Source organism: Bubalus kerabau, chromosome 20 (assembly GCF_029407905.1).
Source record: "Bubalus kerabau isolate K-KA32 ecotype Philippines breed swamp buffalo chromosome 20, PCC_UOA_SB_1v2, whole genome shotgun sequence".
Lineage (NCBI taxonomy): Eukaryota > Metazoa > Chordata > Mammalia > Artiodactyla > Bovidae > Bubalus > Bubalus kerabau.
Window position 1 is genome coordinate 13,530,115 of NC_073643.1, and position 19,389 is coordinate 13,549,503.

Sequence of the window (19,389 nt, forward strand, 5' to 3'; positions counted from 1 at the left end):
TACTGAAGCCTGTAAGCCCACGCTCCACACAAGTGAAGCCACCGCAACGAGAAGCCCTCGCACCGCAACTAGAGAAAAGCCCGCGCAGCAACAAAGACCTAGCACAGCCAAACGTAAATAAATAAATACTTTTGAAAAGTTAAAAAAAACCCAAAAAACCTCTGTCCTTGGACTCTGAAACAAATGACATAAAAAAAAAAAAAAGAAGCACAACATTGCCAGGACCTTAGAACCGTCCTGTGTGCCCTCTTGAGTTGCATCCCCAAGAGGTGGGTGAGGCAGTGGCCTCTTAAGTCCATGTGGACAGAGCCAGCCTCAGATCTCCCCCCAAGCCCTGTGTGACAAGCAAGAGGCATTGACCTGACGCTAGCCTTTTGTGGCAGAAGAACTCTGAACAACTGCCCTTTCTGCCTTGGGGGAATTGTCACGGCCATTTTTTTGTTTTGTTTTTTTGTTTTTCCTTGCAGTGCCCAAGACAAAGATTTTGGCCACTGGAGGAGCATCTCACAACAGAGACATCCTACAGGTAAGTGCTGGTAGCAAGCTCTGCACTGGGGCCTCTTCCATGTCTAATACTTCTAAGAGCAAGAGACTCAGCAGTTAACACTGCCTCTGTTCCCACTTCTGCAGAAATGGGGAGCTTACAGCTCATTCTCTCCCAGGAAGCCAGCTCTTTACGGCTCACATGGAGAACAGGTTCAGTCTTACACTCAGTGAAATCCATTGCCCTGTCCAGCTCCACTCTCTGATCCCAGCATCGGCCTCTGGAGTCACACAGAAAGTGCCTGTCTTTCACAGCAGATCTTCTGACATCTTAAGGCCAGTGTTCTTGTCTTCCTCAAGGTTTCCCCCTTCCAATTTAAACGTCTCTGATTCTCCCAGCCGTTCCTCTTGTTAAACAGTCGCCAGACTTTGTCACTGTCTTTCTGGTCCTTCATTGTGTTAGAAATATATGACCCAAAGTGGAATCAACCTGCAAACACCTGACAACCAGGCCGTCACATCGTGGGGCTGTCAGTGTCTTACTGGGACACTGAGCAGTTTTAGATACAGCCTGAGGCTGCCTTAGCTATTTGAGGAAGTGTATCAACTGTTGCCGTGTAACATACTTGCCTTAGGTAAGGTTCTCTAGAAGCAGAGCCTGAAATGGGAACTCTTCTAGAAGTGATTTGTTGGGAGAGTGCTCCCAGGAGAAGGGAGTAAGGGAAGCAGGCAGGGCAGGGGAAGAAGGATAAGCAAGGATGTGGTTCTGGCTAGAGTCAGCTTCAGCTCCATGCCAGGTGGAGATGAGGTACCTGAACTATGCTGCAGACTTGGCTCCACCTTGGAGTAAGAGGGCAACTAGCTACCATGGGAAGAGGTGAGAATAACCTCCTGTGAGAGGGAGCCTCTGTTCAGCCAAGAGCAATTTTCAAAAATTTTATTTATTTTTTGACTGTGCCCTGCGGCATGTGGGATCCTTGTTCCCTGACCAGGGATTATACCTGCACTCCCTGCATTGCAAGGCACAGACTCTTAACCACTGGACTGCCAGGGGAGCTCCAAGAGCAATTCTTTTTTTTTTTTTTTTTTTCCACTTTTACTTGCATTTATTTTTTGCGGCATTTATTCCAGGGCCATAAGATTTTGTTTCTTCCATTTCTTCTGGAATCTCTTTTTCTTTTGTGCAACCTCCTCTTCTGGTTTAGGAGCAATCTGTTCTTTTTCAGTAAGGATTGTCTCAGTGTGGCAAGGAGAGCTCATGTACCGGTTGATCTGACCGTGAGATCTGTAAGTCCTGCGTCCCATCCTGGGGCCTTTGTTCATCTGGATGTGTTCAATGACCAGAGAATCTGCATCTAAATTCTGTTTAGTCTCACTCTCTGCATTTTTGAGCATGTGCAGTACCAAGAGCAGTTCTTTTGAGAGGCAGTCATGAACCATTAGCCAATACTCAGAACATGTGGCTGAGGATGCACCCCAGCCCAGTAAGTGGATCTGGATGGGACATCAACAATTCTGTTATTTAGTTGCCAAGTTGTGTCCGACCCTTTTGTGACCCCATGGACTGTAGGCTGCCAGGCTCTTCTGTCCATTGAATTTCCTATGGCAAGAATATTGGAGTGGGTTGCCATTTCCTTCTCCAGGAGATCTTCCTGACCCAGGGATCAAACCCACGTCTCCCTCATTGCAGGCGGATTTTTTTCCTTTTTTTTACTGCTGAGCCACTAGGGAAGCACATCCCCAGTATCTCTCATCAACTAAGAACCTCGAGTCTTTTCCACATGAGGTCCTCTTAGTACAGGCCCTCTATTCTAAACTAATATAATTTATTTGGGGGACCTACATGGAAAGCTTTATGTTTATCCCTGTAAGACCTGCTCCTGTTAGTTTGGGTTTGTCTGAGCTTGTTAGTAATAGTCAGAGCCCAAGCCGTCTCCACCTTGGCTGTTTGCTAAGCATTCAGTCTAAAACTTCCTCCTTGTCTTTGATAAAATGGTTAAACAGTGCAGGGACAACCTGGAGATCTGTGGCCCTCCAATGGGGACTTCTCCCAGGTCACCCTGACCCTAGGATCAGCAGGGTGGCATGGTCAAATGTACTTCCTTTAAGGCAGTAGAGGTGGAATCAAAGGTATCAGAAGACATGAGAAAAGAGAGCCTGGAAAATTCAAGTCTATGTCCACATTCCCTCTGAGGAACGACTCACCACAGTAAGAACCTCTGTCCTTTCCAGGTGCTTGCAGATGTGTTTGGTGCCCCCGTGTACATCATAGACACCGCCAACTCAGCCTGTGTGGGCTCTGCTTACCGAGCTTTCCACGGTAGGTAGATGGATGGGGGCAGACACCTCTGGAAGCGGTTGGGGCACTGGCTGGGCTGAGGACAGTGGAAAGGGGAGATTGGGGTGTTCCCAGTGTTTAGGAACATGGCAGGTTTCACTTTTCTCCCCTCCCAAACCCTCTGTGGCTTTATTCTTTACTTAAACTGGAAAAGAGAGGCACAGTCCTAACTAAATGAAGCCTGCTTAGACATTGGTTGAGGGCATTCGGGCTGAGTCTGGACAGCGGGTAGGTAGGAGGGGTGGATAACGTCCAGAGCTGTCTTTTCAACGAGAGCAGGAAATGGACACAAAGGTGAATGCTTCAGAGCCAAGAAGTCCAGGACCCTGGACAGCTCCATGAGGGGCGCTTGGCTCTGACGGAGGCATTGCAGAAACTAGGGGAGCAGCAAAGGCCCACAGGGTTGTTTCACCCATGTGGTTCATTTGCCGTATCCTCTGCCTGCTTAGGTTGCCCATCCATGTACGTCAAGGGCTGTGTCCTTTCCCTCTGGCGGTTCCATTCTTCGCACATTTATCCTTAACTTCTTAACACACCTATTTAACCTTGTATTTTTTTCTTTGAACATTGAGAATTAATCAGGGAGCGTAGCCTTCTCTTAATAAACTCTTACTCTTTCATTCCCTTCCCTCTCCCCTGTCTGCCTCATCCCACATGGTGCCACCTCTGTATAAAGATCATTGGGCAATTTATTTCTAGACTCTTGTTTTTAATCAAACTTTACATCCTGTTGACTTTTAATCTACACTTATCTTTGACTTTTCTTTTTTTTTTGGTGACTCCCTTCAGTTTCTTTTTCCTTCTTCGTTTCTATGCTAGTTTTGTTAGAATATACAGCCTGAATACATTTTTAAGAAAAAAATTCAGTAGGTGATACTTTTCTGAGGGCTTACATGTCCACCCTCCCAAAGAATGCTTCCTTGGCTGGACAAAGGACTCTAAAATGTTTTTCTCAGAACTTTGAAAACTCCATTCCATAAGGTTCCAGCCTTCAGAGGGGTTCACTTCATACTCCTTCTGCCAAAACAGGAAAGGAACTGCTCTTTGGGGCCTCCACTGCTATTCTGCACTGTTTTTCTTTCTTATTTTTCTGTACCACCTTTTTTTTTTCTTTCCTGCACTGCTTGGCTTGTGGGACCTTAGTTCCCTGACCAGGGATTGAACCGGGCCCTGGCAATGAGAGTGCTGAGTGCTAACCAGTGGACAGCCAGGGAATTCCCTTCCGTGCCTGTTTAGTTGCCAGAGATTACCTACGGATCCTGCCCTATGCTGCCATCTAAAATGAAAACCTGAGCTAAGTCCTAGAATACCAGCTTCCGCTTTATGTCCACATCCATTCTCTCCAGCTATGTCTAGGGACAAAAGCCAGTCACACAAAGCCAGGCTGTGAGTGGAGGGGGACCAGAGTCTTTGGAGAAGTCTCTGGGGGCCACCCCACCATCCCCTGGCCCCTCATCCACACAGCTCTGGACTGGGATATTCCAGCTTTCCGCGAGAAGGCCTCGCATCTTTAGTGGGCCCTCCTTCCCTCTTGGTGGTCTTGAGTTTCTCTTCAGTCTGATACTGCTCCTTAATTTGCTTGGAAATTCCTCATTGTTCCTTGCCCACCTACGGCCGCCTTCCCTCTTTCCAGGCCCATCTCTCCTTTGCTTGGTGAGCGTTTACTGAGTGCCTCCTGGATGCAGGCAGAGTGCTAGACACCAGGGCCCCAGTGGAGACCAAGTCCTGGCCTCTCAGAGCTTCCGTCTCAGGAAGGGAGAGACCTTGAATCTGTGGCAGCTGTGTGACACGCCCTGAGGAAAGCGGAAGGTGCTGAGGGGTGGCAGGGATATTCTTAGAGGCCGCTTCTTTGAAAAGAGAGGAGGGAACATTCCGTCCAGTGAAAAGGCTCTGGGAAGAAGGAATTGAGCGAAGCTGGGGTGACTGCAATGCAGTGAGCGATGGGGAGAGTGGAGCCTCGTGAGGGAGGGGAGGCAGGCAGACCCTCCCCTCTGTCAGAGGTCAGAGGTTAGCTGCCTCCTAACATGCACTTCAGACAAACTGGGCCCTGCTGAGAAGGAGGGCTGCTTGTGAAACTTTTCCTCTCTTTCTCCCCCTTTTTAAGATGGTTTTATGGAGGTACAATTTATATAATATATAAAAAATCACCCATGCTTGACTATACCATTCAGTGTTTTTTAGTAACTTTACTAAGTAGTGGGACTTCCCTGGTGGTCCAGTGGTTAAGAATCCACCGTCCAATGCAGGGGACACGGATTTGATCCCTGATAGACTAAAATCCCGCAGGCCTCGGAGCAACTGAGCCTGCACTCTGCAACAAGAGACGCCCGTGTGCTGCAACAAAGACTCAGCACAGCCAATATAAAGGAAAAAAACAAAACAAAACACTTTATTAAGTTGTACAACTATCACCATAATCCAGTTTTAGAACATATTCTCACTCCAGAGATAAAATGCTATTTCCGGGTAACGCCTTCGTTTGCAATATGCACTGATGCAAAATAAGCTGTCCCTTCTAGGCCTTGCAGCTGGAACAGACGTGCCCTTCGCAGAGATTGTGAAGTTAGCCCCAAATCCCAGATTAGTTGCAACCCCAACCCCAGGAGCGTCTCAGGTAAGAGACCATCCAAATGTATCATGGCACTTGCATTGTGAAAAACCCACTAGGTTCTTATTTCCAAAAGGTAAGTATTTTCTTTGTCACCTACATTACAGTTGATGTGCTCAACTGAAGAGGAAATCTACTTTTTTTTTTTAATTGTCAAAAAAATAGAGCAAAGGAAGCAGGTTGTCTCTGAGATTCAAAGATACCTCTAATCTTGCAGCCCCAGGGATCAGATGGCTCACTGGGCACATCTTCCTTGCTCTGATGCCTTGGAGTGGGTGCTTGCTTCTAATTCACAGGGTTACAGCAGCTGCTGAAAGATTCTGTCACTTAAGCATAAGACATGCTGGGTTTCTACTGCTCAGATCAAGTCTGGATCCAAGACAACTGTGTGGTTCCTCAGTCGGGGAACACGGACCCCACTTGCTACAAGTTGCTACCCTGGAAAGCAGACCCTGAGTTGTTGATGAGGATGCAGGAGATTTATGGGCTTCCCTGGTGGCTCAGACAGTAAACAATCTGCCTGCAATGCAGGAGACCTGGGTTCGATCCGTGGGTTGGGAAGATCCCCTGGAGAAGGGAATGGCTACCCACTCCAGTATTCTTGCCTGGAGAATTCCATGAACAGAGGAGCCGGGCGGGCTACAGATGGGGTCTCAAAGAGTCGGACACGACTGAGCAACCAACACTTTCCATGTAGGAGATTTATGAGGGGGCGCTCTTGGAATCTGCATCTGTGAAAGGGCAAAGAGGCAGGGCTGGGCCGAGGTAGGAGAGGAGCTGCTGCAGTGCCATCTCAGTGGAGCCCTCGGCCAATCCTACAGAAGTTCTGAAGCTGGGATGACTCTTTCGAGTGTTATGCAGTTGTAGTGAGGGGCAGTCTGGACAGTTTGCACCACCTTTCCAGTTTGCAGAAGGTTCTTGGAGCCCAGGAGCAGGGGCGACCCAAACAGAGGGCTTTATTACTCTCAGTACCGTGGGCAGTGTAGGCTCCATGTTTGTATCGGTGTTCCTTGGCCTTGAAGAGCCGTGGGGCGGAGTGGAGTGGACCCACGTGGATAGTGTGCTCTCACTGTGTCTGTGACCCAGCTGAGGGGACCCCAAGCTTAGGAATCCCCCAGCATCATAAACGAGCTGCCAACAAACCGGTCCAGCCTTGGCCCTCAAAGGAGTCATTATCTTTCTGATCCTGATCAGCACACCAGTTTCCCCTCTCTCCGTCTTCCAAAGCTGTTTGCTATTCAGACACCTTGAAGAGATAGTCAGGAACAAAAGCTGCCACAAGATGTGTAGAGACACCCTGGAGAACTGTCTCCCCGCCTGTCTTGGGAGCAGAAGCTCCTGCTTTCCAGGTGACTAGATAACCCGCCCACAGGGGTCTGCCCAGGCTTCCGTTACTTTCTGTTGTGTGTCCTGTTTAAAAGGCAGCTCAGTGCAGTCGAAAGAGCCTGCCTTGAGATAAAGGGCCTTTGAGTTCTGATTCTTATCATGCCTCTCCCTCTCCATGTGACCTTCACATGACCTTTACCTGCCTCCTCCTCATCTGCAAACTTGTGTTTCTTCATCTGGGAACTGGGGACATCTGTCCAGCCTGCTTTTAACCTAGTTGTTGTGAGGCTTAAAAAGAATCCTTGCCTAGCATGGGTTTATTATACAACAGGAGGTCGGGTGGTGTTGCTAGTATTGGTTCAGTGGTTCAGCAGTGTCAGGGCTCTGGGTCAGGTTCTTTGACGTTCTCCAGGTCATCAGTGGACAAAGGGAACATCATGAGAGCCACGTATGTCATTTAAATTCTCTGGTAGTCTCATTAAAAAAAAAAAGTGACTAACTTTAATGTATTTAATTCAAAATGTCCAAAATACTGCCATTTCAACGTGTAATTGATAAGAAAAGTTGCTCGTGTGATATTTTACTGTGTGTGTGTGGGGAGTGGGGATGAGCTTTGAAATCTGGTATATATTTTCTGCTAGCAACATTTTGAGCGCTCAGGACCGCATGTAGCTTGTGGCTACCGTATCGGATAGTGCTGTGCTAGGTATACGCCACATGACCAAGGATGTTTGCAGCTGCTTCTAACATCCTGACGCCCACAGCTGTATTCACAGGCAGGAATCAGAGCATGCCTTTGGGCAGAGAGGGTCTCCTCACACACTCTTGCTTATCAGGGAGAAACATACTACTCTGTTCCCCTCAACTCCCCCAACGGATAACCACGTGGTTATACGGTCAGCCTGGGGTAGAGTCTGGCTGCTCTTTTATCCTCTCTAGAAGGAGGCCAGCAAGGAAGAAGGTAGCTGGGGAAAGCTTTAGGGTAACAAACGGCTGCGACTGCCTCCTGACAGGTGGCGAATACTCAGTGTGTGTCCTGCCACTCTCCCTGGCTTGCTTATGACCGGTCGCTAAAAGCTCATGGAACTCTTTAGCATTAAACCCAAGTGCAACCTCAGAATCCTTCTCAGCACTAGGTGGCAAGCAGTGACAGCCTGTGATTTGTTGGCACAAGGGACTTCTTTGAGGACTGGATTGTAAACAACCTTGAGAGCTGGGCAGCATCCTCTGTTTGCCTTCTATGGCGCACCTGTGTGCTCAAGTGGAAACTCAGGACAGGAACAGTATTTTCCCTGTAGGCTCAGCTGAATGTTCCAATTTCCTCCTTGGAGAGGAGATCAAAGGCCTCCTTACTTCCCCAAGGAGTTCATGGGCAGAGGCCCTATTGCATAATCAGTTGCTAAAGTCCTTGGCTTAGGGGCCAGTTAAGCCAAATTAAGATTGGCATGACCTCCTGGTGGTATATGTGAGTCCCATGGAAATATGGATCCCTGATCTCCAGTGTTGCTGGTCTGTGATGTCTTATCTGTAACACTCACTGACCTGAACTGCAAGGCTTACACTTGTGCAAGCTACAGGTAAAAAGAGCTTTAAACAAAAGGAATGAGGAGGAGGAATGTGGGCTTGTGTTTCTTTCTGGCCCCTTTTCCCTTGTTGGTTTTTTGGTTTGGGTTTTGTTTTATTATACAGCACACTATATACATAATTTTGTAGTCCATTTTCTTTTTTTTTCTTTTAGCTCCTTTAGCCACAGTCTTTATTGTTTGAATATCTGCAACTATTACTCTATTGACAGATTTTAATTTTACAAATCTCTACATTCTATATTGCAAGGTCTCTTCACTTTCCATTTTATGCCTCATTTTCATCAAGAGATAGTCCCCCAAAGCACAGTTTGCCTGATTGTGTGTTAAAGCATTCTTTCAGATGTATCCCACTTTTAAAATTCTACAGTACAACCAAGTATTTATATTCTGAAAAATGTGCCTACATGTTATTTTTAGTGGCTACATAATATTCTGACTGGCTGATGAACCACATTTCTCAAGCATTTTCCATGTCTTAAGAACAGTTGCTTCCAGTTTTTTTGATTATTATAATTAACCCTATGTGGGTAAAGGATTAACAACACCTCTCCCTATTCTGCATGAGAATTTGACCTTTGGTTAATGTTCCAGCTCTGTTTCCTTTGAGACTTAATAAAAATGGAATGTCAACAGTGTTACTAGGCAACATTGCTTATGGCCGTATGGCCTTGAATGAGGAAATTGCATCATAAGTGGGAAAACACAGATACCTAAGGGTAAGTCAGACTTAGGGCTGCCTGAGTGCTGTGACCTCTTACAGGCACATCTCTTGCCCACGGAGGTGTTGGGAGAGATACTTCTGTGGGAAATGAGGCTACTGCACCTGTAAGATGTAGATTTCATCTCCTTGCATCTAAGCTGTGACCTGGAGGCTTGGGAGGGAAGAAGGCAGGGAGGCAAAGAGACCCTTTCCTGGACACCTGTACAAACTGTTCATGGGCCCCTTCAGCCACTGTGCCAGCACTCATGTTTCTCCAGTATATTCTGTTGAGGGTCAGGGTGTAACCCATAGTAGTCTTATGAGTCTGAATGTTTAGTGGTGTCTGAGAAGACCATTGGTGTACCTAGCACCCTACATCTAGGATTATTTCCTTAGGGGAGCTTTGCGGAGTAGAATAACCAGGTCGAAAGCTATGGGCATTTTTCGAGCCCCTTTATCCAAATGTAAATAAAGTTGAGGTGATTTCCAAAAGTGTTGCACCGCCAACTTCTACCAACTGTGCAAAGAGACAGTCATTTCCAGGCACTTTCATCAGAATTTTTTAATGTTTTGTAGATTTAAGAACAAAAATTGGTTTCTTGTCTCAAGTTCCCATTTTTTAAAGATCTTAAACTACAGGTTGGGGAACTACTACCGTTTCATCTTTCGTGAATTGACACTTCTCTTTTGTCTGCCCAGCAAAAAAATTAAATTGCAAGTGAGCGGGATGGAAAAGTTTTTAAACTGTAATTTGCAAAGAGATGTAAGTGGCACCTTCTCTTCCCCATCCTAAACTGCTCTTTCCACCTCTCCAGGTCTATGAGGCCCTCCTCCAGCGGTATGCCATGCTTGAGCAGAGAATCCTGAGCCAGACCCGGGGGCCTCCGGAGTGAATTCTGCAGGCCCAGGCCCCCTGACCCCACTTGGAGATGTGGCCTTGGAAAGCTGGGATCCTCTTCCCTATTCTGGGCAGCTCTGCCCTCCCCGCTTCCCCACCTGATTCCTTGCGGTGCTCCAGCCCTGCCCAGGACCACCTTAAAGCCCATCTTAGCACATCCTCCTGAACCCAGATGGGCTGCTTGTGTCCTCGTGCCATTGTGCCCAGGGCAGGAAAGCATCTTTCCTTTCCTGTCTTTATCCCAGGAGGCAAGATAACACTGAGCTTGGGATATATCCAAGAAAAATTGTGACTTTTCCCCTTTCAGGACCTAAATCAGCAGATTGGGAAAGACAAAGCAAAATAAATAGATTCTTTCCTCTTTATTCACCAGTTTTCAGGATGATAAGTTGATCCCCAAGCATCCTCTGAAAGCAATTAGGTTTTTAGTATGATACATTTAACATACTTTGTATGTCTTAATCCATTGCAGTGATTCTTCTTCTTTTTATCTTCTTTCTGATAGCCATTCCCTCCAGCTTTTCTCCTGCTTTCATTGTGTGCATGTGTGCTCAGTCATGTTCAACTCTGGATGCCATGGACTGTAGCCACCTGGCTCCTCTGTCCATGGGATTTCCCAGGCAGGAATGCTGGAGTGGGTTACCATTTTCTTCTCCACCCGCTTTCCTTATTTATCATTCATTCATTCTTCTTTACTGAGCCTTCTGCCCTGTGTACCCTTTAATTATTGCTCGGCCCCAAATCTCTGTTCTCATTCCTCCTTCCCTCCGATTCTGTCCCCTCTTGTTGGATGATTTCATCTAGCCTTGGACTTCAACTGCTCCTTAAATACTAGTTATACCCAGCTCTGTGTTTCCAGCCAGAACTCTCTTTGGAGTTGGTCAGCATTTTTACAGGGGTACTTCAGACGCAACTTATCTTCCCACGCCCTTCTCCAAACCTCCTCGTCCAGAGTTCGTGTTCCAGTAAATTGGTACCACCGTCTATCCATTCATTCATTCAGGAACCCAAACTCAGAACTCAGATATCTGCTTTCCCACCTCAGATCAGTCACCGAGTAACTTTGGTTATTCCTTCAGTAATCCCTTAAGAGTAGTTCCTTTCTCGCCATCCCTCCCTGTTTTACTTTAGACCCTTTTATTCCTTGCTGAAATTGCCTCTGTAGAAAGTCCTCTGTGACCTGCCTCCTGCAAAATCCTCCAGATTTTTCTTTTGCTACAGGCCTGCACCTAAGTTGGACTTGGGTTAAACCAAATTACTCATGGTCTCATCCAGAGGACACAAATGCTGCAACAGGTTTGAGACCTTAGAGGATCAGAGCAGAGACTAGTGGGAAGTCAAGGGAAGGAGTTTAGAGGTTTAAGTAGGATAAGAGATACCACATCTGAAAAAGATGAAGTCATCTTGAAAGGGAGTGATACCCTTCTAAGCTTGATGGATGAAGGCAAAAAAAGGAAGCAAGAAGCTGAAGATCACAGCCCATCAACAGCAGGTCAAAGATTCAAAGATTCAGAAGAACTCTCCCCCCACCTCACCACCACTTGGACATTACTTATTAAAGAAATTCCATTACGAACCAACAAACAAGGAGTCTCCTACCAAAAAACAGAGAAAGTCGCTCAATCCACTCATTTTGCCCCTGCTCCCATAGAGTTGCCCATTATTACAGGGATATCAACATAAACAGAAAAAGGAGCTGATTATACAAATATGAGAAGAAAAGTGAGAATCATAACTTTTAAAGCTAATGAAATACTTCACGTAAAAAGCAACAGAAGGTAAATTATAACAACCCTCTAACATGAACTTCAGAAAATAAGAAACAATTGTGGCTATGAAAGAATACCACAGATCAGAAATCTAGAAACTCAGAATAAAAATGTGAATAACAGATAACGTGAAAAGAGAATAGCCCAAGCTTGTGGAAGAATTTGAACAGAAAGATAAAATCACCCTAGATGATGAAGACTAAATTACAACATATCTAAATGAAAATAGGAATGACTGCAAGTACTATAAATCATATAGAAGATAAGAATGAAAAAACCTAAGACAGCAAAAACAACGTGAAGAGCTGGAAAGGCCCAGAAGGAAAATGACAGACAGAGAAGATAGGCAAGGAAAAATTAACACAGGCAAAATTGGAGTCTTGAAGCCAAAAGATAAAACAATGAAACAGAGTTAATATTTAAAACTATCCAAAGAGGAAGTCCTGGAAACAGAAGATCTGAATTTGTATCTTGAATAGACCTGTCTAGTTACTTGGAAAATTGACTCAGAATGATCAGCTGAGATACTTCCTAGCAAACTATTATCCTTTGAAGGTGAGGGGGATTTTCTATAGGCCAAAAGGCCAGAAAAGTCTCCAGAAAGATCAGGTTGGCATCAAAAAGCGAGGTAGCAGTGGAGCAACATGTTCAAGAAACTCAGAGAAAAAATATGAACGGAGTCTTTTGTGTCTAGCTAAACTGCCCTTTAAGTATCAGGGATGTTTTTTAAAAAGTTTTAATCATGCAAGAGCTCAGGAAATATTGTACACATAACTCCTCAGTATTCTACTAAATCAAGCTTCATCCAATTAGGAGATCATTGGGGAAACTTCAGCAAAAGGGTTGCTAGTGAGCACTGAATCGTTTTAGACCTAAGACCAAAGTGAAAGTGGGGATTGGGGTGGGAGAAGAGTATCAAATGGTACATGTTTTGACAAGGTAGAAGTAACTAAATTAAAAAAAAAAAAAGAAGAGGACAGTATAAAGAGCTGTCATGGGAATTCTCTGGTGGTCCAGTGGCTAAGACTGTTCTCCCAATTCAGAAGGCCTGGGTTTGATCCCTTGTCAGGGAACTAAATCCCACCAAGACCTGGTGTAGCCAAATAAGTAAATAAATAGATAAATTAAAAAAAATAAATTATATATATTTATAACCTCAAAGAGCTCTGTTGCAAAGGCAAAATGTACAAGTCAAAGTACTCCGGGGCAAAGGGAAAACATAAAGCAAAATTTCAGAGTGTTCAAAAAAGTGATTGAGGGAATTTCCTGATGGTCCAGTGGTTAGGACTTGGGCACTTTCACTCTTTCTGTTCCATCCCTGGTAGGGGAAATGAGATCTTGCAAGTTGCACAGTGGGGCAAAAATAAAAAATAAAAATGTTCAGGACCTGGGTGTAAAATACATATAAAACTTATAGAAATGTGTTAAAAAGAAAAATTAATGGAGAGAAAAAAGATTGATAATGAAATCTATAGGATATAATTAAAACAGTGATAGGTGACGTATAGCTTTATAATACTGTAACACTGATAAAAATAAAACAGTTAAATGAATTAAAAATACAGGAAAAAAATGTCAATTCTACCCAATTAAAAAAGACAATGTTTCTTTTTTGTTTGTTTGTTTGTTTTTTTAATTGAAGGATAAATGCTTTACAGAATTGTGTTGGTTTCTGCCAAACATCAACATGAATCAGCCATAGGTATACATATGTCCCCTGACACTGTATTTCTTTTATCTCCCGAAAGTCCATTTCTGAAGTGTTCCATTCTCTCTTCATGATGTTCCTTTTTCCAAATGTTTTTCAGCATGTTTATAATAGCTTTTTAAAAATTCCTTGACTGATAGTAACATCATCTGTGCCATTTCTGTCTGTTTCTAATGACTGATTTTTCTCCTGATGGGTTACGTTTTCCTGCTTCTTCTCATATTTAGTAATTTTAAAAATTAAATGTTGGGCATTGTAAATTCTTTCATGGTACAATATCAGATTTGTTGAATTCTTTTAAAAAGGGGTTGACCTGTTGTCTGGTAGGTATTTAAATTACTTATAGACCAGCTTGATCACGGCAAGGCTTGGTAGTGTGGATTTACAGTAGCCTTGACTCTAGGGCTGGTTCAGCTCCACTGCCCTTGGAGTGACTCTCTGAGTCTTCACTCTCAGTGTCCTGGGTGTTGAGTAAGGACTTGTCCACTTTAACCAGTTAGAAATAAAAAGTGTTCTGTGCCAGGCTTGGAGCTATTCAGCTTGCTTGCTTGCTTCCCTCATGGAGTTTGATTCTAAGGATGTGACACCTTGAATTCAGCAAAAGCCCCGAGGAGACTTGTCTGCAGACTTCCAGCTTTCTCAGTGCAGGGTCCTCCTCTCTCCACTCTGCTCCTTAAGTTTCCCCGTCTCCAACCTCTGTCTCTGATCCTAACTCTGCAAGGCGGCCGGGTTCTGCTTGTTTAATGCACTTCCTGCGCTGTGGACCGGAATGTGTCTCCAGGCAGAAAGCAGGGGCAATCATAAGCCTCACTTCAACTATTTCTCTTTTCACAGAGATTTCAGGATGGTACAAAATCCAAAGACAGTTGACTCCTATCTTTTGTCCAGTTTTCTTGTCATGGCTCCGAAGGGCAAATAATTGGAAGTAAAACATCTTATCCAGCACTTCCAGAGGTTTCTCCACCTTGTAGGAGCCTGACCTAAAAAGGAGGCTTGGCCTGTCAGTTTTAAGAGTTCACAAGGATGGACTATTCTAGTTTTTTCTGTTCTTACCAGAGGCTCTTTGATTCACTCACTATTGAATTGAAGGGAAAAACCCCTTCTGGTTTCACCTACTGTTCTTAAGTTACTGAGTCAGTGCTTTCCAGTGAATATCTCTTAGCTATTTTGGGATTCTGCATTTCCCAGGTACCTTTTCCACCCCATTCCTCAGCTTCCCCTTGCACAGAGACTAGTCCATGAAGCTTTTATTGCTGTTGGTAGTTATCTCGGTTTGTTTGTATTTTGGTGTTTTGGGGGAAACCTTGTCACCTGGTTTTATTGTAAATGTACATGGATTTTCTGTTCTTTCTTTTCTTCTTCCATGTAGTTACTCTGTGAGAATTTTGGAAGATTCAAAAGGTTGGGGGCTAGGTTGGTATGCAGCCACCAACCTAGCCCCCGTCTTCTCAGAATCTGGTAGAAGTTTTAAGAGCTTAAATGTAATTTACCAGGCTCTCTCTCTCTGCAATAGTAGAAGCGTGTATCAAAATGTAGCCTCCATTAGCCAATGTCACTAAGTTACTATAATGAGTATAGCTTGCTTCTTGACCCCCAGTGGACTTACAGTATGAGTGAGAAATAAATTTTGTTGTTTTGAGCCACTGGGGTTTGGGGATTTTCTATTAGCATCAGTTCAGTTCAGTCGCTCAGTCGTGTCCGACTCTTTGCGACCCCATGAATCGCAGCACGCCAGGCTTCCCTGTCCATCACCAACTCCCGGAGTTCACTCAAACTCACGTCCATCGAGTTGATGATGCCATCCAGCCATCTCATCTGTCGTCCCCTTCTCCTCCTGCCCCCAATCCCTCCCAACATCAGAGTCTTTTCCAATGAGTCAACTCTTCGCATGAGGTGGCCAAAGTACTGGAGTTTCGGCTTTAGCATCATTCCTTCCAAAGAACACCCAGGACTGATCTCCTTTAGAATGGACTGGTTGGATCTCCTTGCAGTCCATGGGACTCTCAAAGAGTCTTCTCCAACACCACAGTTATAAAAAGCATCAATTCTTTGGCCCTCAGCTTTCTTCACAGACCAACTCGCACATCCATAGATGACTACTGGAAAAACCATAACCTTGACTAGACGGGCCTTTGTTGGCAAAGTAATGTCTCTGCTTTTGAATATGCTATCTAGGTTGGTCATAACTTTCCTTCCAAGGAGTAAGCGTCTTTTAATTTCATGGCTGCAGTCACCATCTGCAGTGATTTTGGAGCCCCCCCAAAATAAAGTCTGACACTGTTTCCACTGTTTACCCATCTATTTTCCATGAAGTGATGGACCAGATGCCATGATCTTAGTTTTCTGAATGTTGAGCTTTAAGCCAACTTTTTCACTCTCCTCTTTCACTTTCATCAAGAGGCTTTTTAGTTCCTTTTCACTTTCTGCCGTAAGGGTGGTGTCATCTGCATATCTGAGGTTATTGGTATTTCTCCAGGCAGTCTTGATTCCAGCTGTGCTTCTTCTATTAGCATAGCGTAATCTAATCTGTTATAAGGCTATGGAGAGTTACCTTTTTACCTAATTACCATCCAAGCCCATTAATTTAGTTGACCTCAAGGTAGCCACCACTAAGTTAAGAGAGGGTGGGAAGAAGAACTGTGGGGACAAGAAAGAAAAGAAAACAGTTTTAAAATGTCTGGGAAATAACTTTTGAAGTTGATGGCACATGGGACAGATTGGAAGTAAATGGATACATTTGGGGAGAATTGTATTGCCAAAAAAACCCCATGTACCCATCCAATTAATGTTACCCCCTGTAAATTGATTAATGTACTGGTAATTTAATGTACCTAAATTACCCACTAATATATACTCATGTATGTTTCCCATAGTTCTCATAATTACCCCCTATGGTATATCTCTATAATCAGGGCCTTCATGAGCTGAAACAGGCTGGGGCTACTTCTGTGTGTTTAAGTAAAGAGGTCTCTAAATAAAATCACAAAAATTGTGCTTCCTTTAAGAGTTTATCTTGCCAATTGAATGCACTTAAGCTTCACAATAGAATGTGTTATAACTATACAGATACCAAGTAGTATAACGTTATAGTCTTCTGTCTTCTCTCATTAACTTGATATGGAAGGATGCCATGCTCAGCTGTTTCTTCCTGACCCCTTGGTTTCCCACCTTGATCATTGAAGAAGGAAGAAAACAGGAAGAGTGGTTTGAACACACAGAATTCCTGAATGGCAGAATTCCCTGTCATAAATTTTAGAGTGGACATTTGTTGGGTTTTTGCCTTTCAACTTCCCATCATCTCATGCCTGATATTTCAGATACCCAGCATCACCTTCCCAAACAGCCTGCGGGCACATGAGCAAATGGTGGTCGAGACAGAGGCTAATCCTATGAGCCTAACAACATGGATTTCAGCTCTGCAAGAGAATCATGAAAAGGGGATTCCAGACTTGCCAGTGGGGAGTTTGGGGTGGGGGTGGGGTCTAAGGCAGAAACCACCTTAATGTGTCTTGGGAACAGAAAGTAGGTCAGTGTGTCTGGCTGATGATGATGAGATGATGGAGGAAGTAGGGCTGTTCATATACCAGTTTGTTAGCCATCATGACAGGAAGCCATGGGAGGATTTGAAGCAAGGGAGGAATGTGAAGTGAGTCCCATTTTGAAAAGGTCATTTCAATTTCTGTCCAGAATATATAGCCAGGCAAGAATGAAAGAAGGTAACAAGACATGATTTTAGTTGACTGCTGTTGCCGTGGTCCACAAGTGAGATACTGGCGGTGATAGTGTATTTGGAAGAGAAGTGGGTTGATGGTGGATGTGTTTCTGAAACTAGGTTGCTGATGGACTGATTATGGGAGGAATCAAGAATTACATAAAATTTCAACTTGAACTATTGGCTGGTTATGCCATTGATTCAGACAGGCACAACTGGAGGAGTAGATTTATTAGGGAATGAGAACTCTGCTTTAGTTAGGGCAAGTTCTAGATACCTGATAGGCTGCCCAATAGAGATGTCAGGTAGGCATTTGGTTATATGAATTTGAAGTTCCCAGAGATGCCAGGTTGGAAGACACAGATGTGTTGGCTGTTTGGACCACCCTGAGCCTTTATTGTGATACCCTACCTGGTGTGGAGTAGCAGAGAAGAAACAGCCAGTCAGTCTAATTGTTGGCACACAGATTATGGCTGCTACCTTCCAGCAGGAAGGAGGCAGTGATTTATCTTCCCTTCCAAGGAAATGACAGTTGCTTTTCTTGTCCATCAGTATAGCATCCTATAATCTGTAAGTGACTCCGAAGTGTGGTCCCTAGGTGTTCCTAGTGCTGTGGAAACTTGGGGTGGTGGACCCTCATTTCAACTTCACTGATACACTTTCTACAAAGTGGACTTTTGCATAAGATCTCGTTTGAATAAGGTTTCTGCTATTTAAAAAATGTAGAGCATGGAAGGAATCTAGCCTACTCACATTTTTCCCTTTATTTATTTAGCCTCCTCGCTTTCTGTAAAAGGAAACTGAGGCTCAGAGAAGTGAAACAACTCAGACTTCCAGGCTCCACCTCGAGCCTGGCTCCTCTTGTTCTGCTCCAAGAAAGGTCGTAGCAAATCAGGAGCAGCCAGGGGACCATTTCTGTACCGAAGGATTCCGCCCCTCATCCCTGAGATGTGAGTGGGCTTTCCCTCTTTAGCTGGGAGCCTCATCTGCTGCTGCTGCTAAGGCGCTTCAGTCGTGTCCTACTCTTTGCAACCCTATGGACAGCAGCCCACTAGGCTCCTCTGTCCATGGGAGTCTCTAGGCAAGAATACTGGAGTGGGTTGCCATTTCCTTCTCCATCATGACCCTCCCAAGCCCTGATTGTGGTAAGGATGGTAGAAACCGACACAGAAAACAAGGGATTCTCAAGCAGCCATTTGGGGAGTGAAGAGGGTAGCAGAGACACTCGCTGGACAAGCTCCACTACGGGGAGGACAGGACAGTTTTGAAGGTGCAGATTAAAGCGGGAGTGGGGTGGGGTTAAGGGTAGAGAGGCAAGTCGCTGGAGGCCCTGTTCCATCTGCTGCTGCTCTGCGGGGGCGGGGCTCCCACTCTCCCTCCCTGGGATGTGTCCAATTTCAAGATCCCCAGCTGTGCCTTTGTGTGTGTTTGGGGTTGGGTTACAGACGTAAGAGACCACTTGTCATTTTAGGGAAGTCAGCCTTTTTTTTTCCTGCAGATTAGTTCGCCTATCAATTCAGACACGTCTCCTGTGGTTCACTGTGCCCTCCATCTCAGGTAGGGAGACGGAGGCGCAGAGGGGAATCCAGGCCAGAGTCCGGGGCGACCCAGCCTCTCCGTGGTCGCAAAGCAGCATGCGTTCGGGAGATTGGGCTCGAGTGCAAAGCAGGAATCACAGTGCCGTGGCCACGAGGTCCCGGGGTCCTGGGGCTAAGTGGTCCAGGACCCAATCCTGCCAGATCGCCCTGCCTCGCCCTCGGGTCGTGCATTTTGCACACGCCTTCCAGACCTAGCCGGCCGGGGGGCGGGGCCTTCGTTTGTTGTTTATCTGCGGCCCCGCCCCCGAGGGGGGCGCGGACCACGCGGCCGGAGGGCCCGCCTCCCCCCCCCCTCCCCTCCCAGCTCGCCCGCCTCTTTGTATCCAACATCCGGGTTTCCCCGCTGGCTCGGCTCCGCGGCCGCGGCTCAGGAGCCATTTTGGACTCGGTTCAGCTCCCCTCCCCCCCACCCCTCCCCCCGTTCATGGCCCCTCCGGACTCGGCCCCTGTGCCCGGGGCCCGGGCCCAGCCCCGCCGCGCGATGCCTGAGTCGGGCGCGCCCCGGCCCGCGCCCCGCCGCCGCCCCCCGGCCCCCGCGTCGTCCCGGAGCCCGGGCCGAAGCCTGCGCCGCCCGCAGCGGCCCTGAGCCCGGCCCCGCCGTCCGGCCCTTAGAGCCTGCACGCTGCCGGGGACGAAGGCGCAGGAAACGCGCGGGGAACGAGG

The 19,389-nt window shown here is 45.9% G+C and overlaps 1 protein-coding gene across 6 annotated transcripts in view; it reads left to right on the plus strand.

The window, feature by feature from the left end:
• Positions 1-13,145, plus strand: part of XYLB (xylulokinase) — a 42,206-nt gene extending 29,061 nt beyond the window's left edge. For 3 of the 6 annotated variants that reach the window (XM_055557477.1, XM_055557478.1, XM_055557482.1), the window contains 4 exons: positions 468-526; positions 2,716-2,803; positions 5,341-5,435; positions 9,857-13,145. In XM_055557477.1, coding sequence (XP_055413452.1) covers positions 468-526; positions 2,716-2,803; positions 5,341-5,435; positions 9,857-9,934 — 320 coding nt within the window. In that variant the 3' untranslated portion in view covers positions 9,935-13,145. Of the gene's footprint in view, positions 1-467; positions 527-630; positions 2,804-4,454; positions 5,173-5,340; positions 5,436-9,856 lie in introns of those variants that run through there. The other 3 variants (XM_055557479.1, XM_055557481.1, XR_008706029.1) reach the window with 2 other exon arrangements.
• Positions 13,146-19,389: the final 6,244 nt, after the last annotated feature.